This window comes from Anoplolepis gracilipes, chromosome 8 (genome assembly GCF_047496725.1).
Source record: "Anoplolepis gracilipes chromosome 8, ASM4749672v1, whole genome shotgun sequence".
Classification (NCBI taxonomy): Eukaryota; Metazoa; Arthropoda; class Insecta; order Hymenoptera; family Formicidae; genus Anoplolepis; species Anoplolepis gracilipes.
This window is the reverse complement of record NC_132977.1, coordinates 10,074,106-10,082,048: the sequence shown is the minus strand read 5'-3', so window position 1 is coordinate 10,082,048 and position 7,943 is coordinate 10,074,106. Positions and strand designations below refer to the sequence as shown.

At 36.3% G+C, this 7,943-nt stretch overlaps 1 protein-coding gene and 1 long non-coding RNA gene across 5 annotated transcripts; both read right to left on the bottom strand.

Annotated features, from left to right (window-relative positions):
- Window positions 1-201: 201 nt before the first annotated feature.
- On the bottom strand, window positions 202-5,706 carry Ccdc85 (coiled-coil domain-containing protein 85). Of its 3 annotated transcripts, none has more exons than XM_072897430.1 (5): window positions 4,538-5,706; window positions 2,948-4,292; window positions 1,507-1,879; window positions 770-1,038; window positions 202-504 (listed from the first exon to the last, which is right to left on the bottom strand). In XM_072897430.1, the coding sequence occupies exons 2-5, from the start codon at window positions 3,815-3,817 to the stop codon at window positions 460-462; spliced, it is 1,557 nt and encodes a 518-aa protein (XP_072753531.1). In that variant the 5' UTR covers window positions 3,818-4,292; window positions 4,538-5,706; the 3' UTR covers window positions 202-459. The 3 variants fall into 3 exon arrangements, with proteins under 3 accessions (XP_072753531.1, XP_072753532.1, XP_072753530.1); XM_072897431.1 differs by having other exon boundaries at window positions 4,641-5,706; XM_072897429.1 differs by having other exon boundaries at window positions 2,948-4,913; window positions 5,084-5,706.
- Window positions 5,707-5,812: 106 nt separating this feature from the next.
- Window positions 5,813-7,763, bottom strand: LOC140668437 (uncharacterized). Of its 2 annotated transcripts, none has more exons than XR_012047172.1 (4): window positions 7,548-7,763; window positions 7,084-7,175; window positions 5,968-6,886; window positions 5,813-5,893 (listed from the first exon to the last, which is right to left on the bottom strand). It is a non-coding gene; the product is annotated as an uncharacterized lncRNA (long non-coding RNA). The 2 variants fall into 2 exon arrangements; XR_012047173.1 differs by having other exon boundaries at window positions 5,816-5,893; window positions 6,604-6,886.
- Window positions 7,764-7,943: the final 180 nt, after the last annotated feature.

Below are 7,943 nucleotides of genomic sequence, written 5' to 3'. Positions count from 1 at the left end.
ATAATTCTATAAATATTAGAACTTTTTATTTTAGAAATATTCTAATTTTTTTGCGATGTTTAATTTGTAAAAGAAAATTTATAATTCGTAAAGAATTTATAACTTGTATGAAAAGAGAAATATTTTTATGACAGATTTCCGATGAAAAAAAGGAAAAGACAAAAGACAAAGGGAGATAATGGAGAGAGTGAATCGTAAACGTTATATAATAAAAATACTTTGTTAACAGTCAATCTGGACAAGCTAACGACGCTACGTTTGTATAAATACAATAAACACTATCGTTATTCTCATATTGAGATTGTACACACACATACAAAAAAATCTACACATAAAATATTTGTAAAATATCTTTTACTCACTATAATACTAATGTTACGTCTTGGACGTGTGTTAAATCTTATCGCTTTGTATTAGTATAATTCGAAAGTTGACAGATAGTCTTTCTCAGTAGGATCGTTAGTGCCTCGCTTGCGGACCCTCCTCCAATTTCCGCCAGACAACCTGAAGAGCAAAGACGATTAATCATAAATATGATATAAATATCGCAACATACATCATATAACGAACGCATTATGCGCAAGATTCTTTCGGATAAATTCTAAGATATAAATCGTACAAAATAATTAGATTTCAAAGAGAAAGATATTTATTTTAATTGTTTATATTTTTTTAAAAAAGATTTTTTTCTTCTAAATATATATAATTAAAGATTACGTTAATCGAAAATTATGTTAATCGAAAAAAAATGGCCACAATATTTACTTACATTACACATTTCTCTAACTAGCGCTTTCTCTCCATCGTGGCCTTCTTCTCTTTCCAGTTGTTCTCTGACTTCAAGAACCTGAAGAGCACGCACTACGGCTTCCGGTCGACTTCCTAAGCCATGAGTATTGTCATTCGGGCTCGCAGAACTGTCCCAAACTTCACCGGGTGGTACTTCCCAACCTTGCGCACGGGCTTGGAGAACACTCTTATCTTCTTCCAACTGTTTCACCCGTTGCTCTAAACTTCTTACGTACTGCATTGTTTGGTCTGCAACAGATTCACAAAAATTTGCAATCGCTCCGAGAGATACAAGATCATTGAATTATATCTTCTGCACATATCACAATACAGTATATATAAAATATTATATGAACGATTGTAAGTATATTTTAATATTCAAGTTTCACTTATATATATATATATATATATATATATACATATATATATATATATATATATATACACATATATACATACATATATATATATGTATATATATATATATACTATATATATATATATATATATATAATCTATATTTATATATGTCAAATTAATATTATGACGCAAAACCAATGATTTTCGTTTCTTTAGAATATATATAATTTTATAGAAATTAATATAATATTGTAACAGAATTATTATGTTTTCTACTTGAGTATAAACTTTCGCGTTAAAAAATGGTTTTCACTTATTTACGAGGAAAGTCAGTTATTTATTTTTGCTAGATTTTACCATTAAATGTGGAAGTATGCCTTGTCCTCGGCAGCGCGGTCTCCTCAGCGTTTGTACTCGAACTCGATCCATCGCCGTCATCCCTTTGACCGCCACCGCGTTCTTCATCGAGATACAGGCACAGCTCCTTGAGCTCCAGATTGTCCTTAATCAGCTCTTGCTGTTTGTTATCCAACTGACGCAACTTATTCTGGTAAGCCGAGACCTCTTGTCGCATAACGCTCACTGTGTATCGGCCGAACCTCTGCCACTCTCTCGCTAGCTTACGACCCTTTTGTCGATCGTCATCTAAAAAGCAGCACAGATCGCGCAGCTCCTGATTATCGTCGTTCAGTCTTTGGTTGGCCTCCTTGAGCGCTCGTAGCTCGTTCAACTGGAAAGTAGATAGCACTATCAAACCACGCTCTCGCTTTATATTCCTTAAAAGATTCTTGGTAAATCCGAAGGGAAAATTTTATTTATATAAATTCAGACATACGAAAACTCTGTTGCAATATTCTCATTTTTTGTTAGAAAATGATTGACTTCAAACTTCAAAAATATATAAATAAAATCTAATTATAAATTTTGAATTATTTGAATACAATTTTTTAACAAGTTCTCTATATTTATATATTTGTGATTTTTTTTTATATATCTGCATTATATATAAAATTATTTTATCTTATCTTTTACATTATTAGTCGATATGTCTGTGTTACGAGAGAAATAAGAATCATTGATCTCATGACGTATTCGCACTGCGGTACCGATTGTGTCGAAAAAAGTCTTTCATCACGTGTGTATGAGCAATGCGTGACCAATTCTGATTACGCAGTTTTCGGAATAAAGTCAGCACTTTTCCGGCTAAAAGAAACCGATTGTTCGCTCAATCATTTGCGGTTTATCTCACATATGCGTGACTACTTGAAATTACGACAGTCGCTTCAATCTGCATGACCTACAAGAGCCTCTCAAAACTTCCATGTGACACGCTAAAGATTTCAAGGTCAGCGAACCACATTTCGCATCCGGAAAATATAACAAAATATTATGCGGTATATCGTGATATTTTATTGATTTATAATAATATATAATATAAAATAATATAATGTAATATTATAGAAAAATAAAAGATTTATTTATCATAAGTTATCTATAAAGTTAACAGAACTGAATTTATTCAATTTCAATTTATTGCCAATGCAAATGTTTGCAAAATATAATTAAAAAATGTCAGTAAGTAAAAAAACAAAGATTCTATGTAAAATAAGAATAAAATAAATGAAATAATTAATTACCTTAGATCCATATTATATTCTAATTATATTTTTACAATAGATCTTTTGATCAAATTAAATTGCATTGTCTGGCACAACTCGTTAATTTTACGATTGATTTACCTAATTGATTTAATAATTCAATTCTTTACGCTACCGGAAAATTTGACCAAAGAACTCACCAAACTCTGTATCTGGCGATTTTGCTCGGCGGCAAGCCTAGCGATATCACTCTCGGTCTTCCGTACAAACTTGAGCATCTCCACGGGGCCGAGTCGCAGAAATTCGTCGTCGCTGATCCTCTGTCTAATCGGTGCACTCTGGCCACTGTTTACCGCCGGATATTGGCTACTAGGTGGCAAATACGAGTTTTGACCGAGCTTAGCTTGTTGGAAGAAAGTTGGTGGCTGCTGTTGTTGTTGGCTCTTGGACGTTGCCACCGACGCAATTAATGCGTTACCCGGTTGTGAATGATGATGATGCTCTATCCTCGGCGAGTACTTGCCCTGCGCATCTTTCGGCGCCTGTTGCTGTACTTGTTGTTGTGATTGCGTCAATTGTTGTGGTTGATGTTGCTGCTGCTGCTGCTGGGGGTGATGTTGCAAGGTCGACGATGACGGCGGCAACGTGCGCGGCTGCGTGCTCTGATGATGGTTCAAGGTCGCGCCCGGGCCTTGACTGTTGCCGGCCTGGGCCAAATTCGGCGCCGACGTAACTCCGTTGGCGAAGTGTAGATGATTCTTGAGGATGCCGCTGGTGGGCTGCGGCGGGGGTTGATAGCGCGGCGGCAGCTGGTCCACTGGCTTGATCACGTGCGGAGGATGATGCTGCTGCTGCTGCTGGTGTTGCGGCTGTTGCTGCTGCTGCTGCGGCTGGGACTTACTCTTATTGGACATCGCGGCTAATTTAGCTCCAGGCTGCGCCGTGTCCCATTTCAGAAAGTCCGTCGCAGTCTCTTCGCACCGGTTCGACCCGCCAAAATCTGGGTCAGCGCGCGGTCTCTCACGAGCGACGGCGGGCCCGGTCCGCGTGACCGGCCCCGCACGATACATACGTCGTTCCCTCCACGTCTTCCGGGCCTCGCCTTATCGCCGTAGGGGGCCCTACACGCGCGCTACTCTCTCGACGGCTGATTTTCTGGGTTCTTCTTCTTCTTCGTCTCTTTGGCCTTCTCTTTGCCTTCTTCTTCGCCTTTTTTCGCGCGCTTCTTGTTCCAACTGCACCTGCCAGCGGCGTCTAACTGTTGCGTGTTTGCGACACAACGGAGAACTCTCTCACGAAGAATTCTTTCAATCTTTCTTCTTAATTCTAGTCTAGCGAAATCCGTTATAACTCAGTTATGTCCAGTTTCTCTCGGCGTAGTTAGTTAACATTAGCTTTCTATCCGCAATACAGACAGTCCCGTAGTCCAGGAAAAGGTAGAGGAGCAATTATCTCCAGGTAACTTTATCCGACGATTAACTGGATATGAAGAAAACTGACACTATTCGCTTTTGCGAAGTTGTGGAATTATGTCATCACGTGTTTCTACAAGAAATTGAATTAATTATGAGTCTTTTACCATTCACTTTAGAAAAATGTTATTAAAAAAATATATAAAATCATATGTTATTCTCTCTGAATTAAATTTATCGTATAAATTCGAGCAAAATTATCATTTGTCTTGGATATTATTCACTGTCTATCAAATGATCGAATGATATATTTGGTGTAAATACATTTACTCTATTTATTTTGAAAACTATTCACTTTTGAATCTATTATCGTCTTACAATATCGTACAATCCATACATGCGTCAGCGTCACTCTCGTCACAGTCGCACAATCACGGCCTTCACGTTCAACTTAAGTCTATGTTGCTTACAATCGACATACCAGTCTCTCGTACACTAATCCTAGCGCAATGCCACGAGTAACACCGATTCCCCTCTATTACGCCTCCTTTGCGTCTCTCTTCGACTTCGGTGCCCTTTGCTTCAATGGAATCAGGCGCGAAGCACAGATTTTACATCAATTTTCTTCTCGTAAAATTCACACGCTCTCTTCTCCTTTCTTCATGTTTTCTTCTCTTCAGGATATTATAAATTTCCATAAAGTACCAATTCACATATTTTCTGTTAAAATAAATATTCTTCTCCTCAATATATACTAAAAGAAAAGACAAAGAATTAAATTAATTTTCGTCTATTAGCATATTCTTCTTCGCTTTTGATATATCGCCGATCGCAAAAAAATACGAGATGATATCAATTTCTCTTTATCAGCATTATCACATGTCACAAATATTTCACCTTGGCTCGTGAAAAGAATAAACACACCTTGTCTTGTCAATCAATTAGAACGTGCGCCCATTCCGACTTCAAGAGACGTGAATTATTCAATTCAATTCCATGTAGCTGTCATTCTGGCGACGCCGAGGGTGGATGGCGGGAAGCCCACTAACTCGGGACGTATCCCCAACTCGTGGTCATCGTCGTCATCTCACCTGGCTTCCCGCCTGTGCCTCCTACGCCTCCAGATTCGTAGTTTCTCAGAAAGCACGCATTCCGCATTGTCAATCGTTCGCACTATGTCAACTATGCACTGCCCGAGTTTAAGTTTCAGCTATGCCTGAGGCTCTAAATCCCGTCACCGCGTCGTTCGACGTCCTCAGGAGGATCTTGCCGGTCGCCACGAGACGACTGCCGTTCGATCATTACACTCCAGACTCCGTACTGGTAATGCCCAGTGATGCTTTCGCTCGCTCGACGGCCAACGCAGGCCGGGTCCCCGTTTTTCTCGCCGCTGGGCCGCATTTCACGGAATGCCCAGTGCCGTACTCACTCAACTGGACCGACGTGAAACTCAAATGTATTCGTCACGAGTGTACATAATATCTTTTTGTTACGTTTAAAATTTGAATTAAATCTTTAAATCTTTTTCCTTTTTCGTTTTTTCGCTTTTAATGTTTATCGCAAGTATCATGCAGCATTTATATTATTCTCACATATTTTTTATATCTAAATTATTTTCCATTATAATATTGATATCTATCAACAAGAATAATAGACGTTCTTCTTTCTTCACTTCCTAATCCTTTTGACTATATGACTGCATAGAGAGTATATAATAAATAATCTTCCAAGTATCTGAAAATCACATCAAAATCAGTCGTTAAATTTTCTTCGATATAAGACCACGATATTATATTTATTATATTTACCGTGTATTTATAATTATTTTCTCATAAATTCGCATAAGTTAATATTTTAACTTTTATCGATTCTCTTACGGGCTCCGATATATGTAACTTGCATAAAAATCGCATAATAACAATGTAACGTCTGCTCGTAGAATCTAAAGTGATTGTAGACGATGTCGGGTCCGGTAAGACCCTGACGCGGGAACGTGCAACAATCTTTCGATTGGTTCGTTCGAGGAGTAAAGAGAAAGGGTTGAAGCGAGAGTTCCGAAGTTGTGGGAGGTTGCGAGACCAGAGGTCGGGACGTAGGGTCTCGCAGCTTAATAGCGATGTTAATAAGATCGATGCCGATAAATATATATATATATGCTATGCTCATATGAATTTGTTTAATTATATATCTTTGATTTTAAAAATATAAATTTTAAAACATAGATAATAGCTTATTCTCATCTATTCTGTTGTTTATTAAAGTATATAAAGTAATTTTAATGCAAATACAAAAATTTTTAAAAAATTTATATTATGCAATATGTTGCTTTTGATATATATATATATCTGAACTCGGGAGATTAAAGATCTGATTAAGAGCGTTTCAGAATTGTAACAAATTTTTTTTTAATACCTTATAATTACTTTTTAATACTTTATAATTACTTAATTATTCTTGCGGGATTATATCTATATGATGGATTTTTCAGCTTTTTTTTCCAGTAACAGGTTTAACATGCGAACTCGGTATTTACAGCTAGCTCGCAGTCATTAATCGTAGAGTTTCCCATGAGACTTTCTGGTCGTTCGAGTTTTCAGCGGAAAACACTGATTTCTCAACGAACGAGAGGACATTAGCATGCAAGTAGAAGCACGGTACATGTAATTTCCATCGATGCATTTTTGTCGACGAAGAGAGAAGGCATTTCCTTCGCTGGTTATTTAGCACCTGTAATCATGCATAGAAAAATAATTATTCAATAATATTTACATAAATACAGTGTAAATCGATCCTTTTTACATTTTTTTTGCGACAAAAATATTTAAATTATTCGAGATAAAAATTGTAAGAACTCGTAAGTTTCAATTAACGTCATTCAATCAATTTCATTCAATCAAAATTTATTTTATCAAAGCTTATACCACCTATTTGTAATTCCTTTCATAAATAATTGACGTTTGTCGATTTTGCAGACTGTACTGCGCGGCAGGTGTTGCTTCATCTTTATAGTCGACTTCTGTGAAGATAGCAACCAAAAATTAAGAATGTGTTCGAAGAGACGCTATTTAGGATGTTCTATTTTTGTACAATTTTAAGCAACAAAGATAGAATTACATTTTTATCATTCTAACAACGAATCTTCGAACGCACCGTAATTTTTCAAACTTTTAACAATTGCAACTAATTTTTCATCGATTATTGATTATAATATATATATATGCATAAAATATTTTTAATAATTTCTATAATAATGCACATATATAACTGTTCTATAATAGTATACGTATAGAACATATATTAAATTGTTCTGTCTATGTATTAAAATAAAAATAGATTACGCGCAGCTCAAAATTTTAAAATATACTCTTTGTATATTATTAATACTTACACTCTCACTATCATCGCTCTTATAATCACAAAAAAAAATTTCTTGGCCTTCTTTTAAACATTGTGCTCAATCTATTTCTTCTGTAATGCTATTTTCCTTTCCAGAAGTTGCATTAAAATTGCAAATGCAAATAATATATAATAAAATATATTAATAAACCCATAATATTTCCATGCTTTTTAAATCCACAATTATCGATCTAATATCCGAATCACACTAGCGATTACGTCTGCGTTCGCGTTTGACAAATAAACAGACGGCTAGGGAATTGCGAATCGCAATCGTCAACAGCTGCTTTCTGATTGGGCAAGAGACAATTGTAGACGCAAACGCAGTCGCCAATCGCTAGTGGTGATTCGAACATGGACCAATCGGTCGTTTTACCGAAAAATAGAT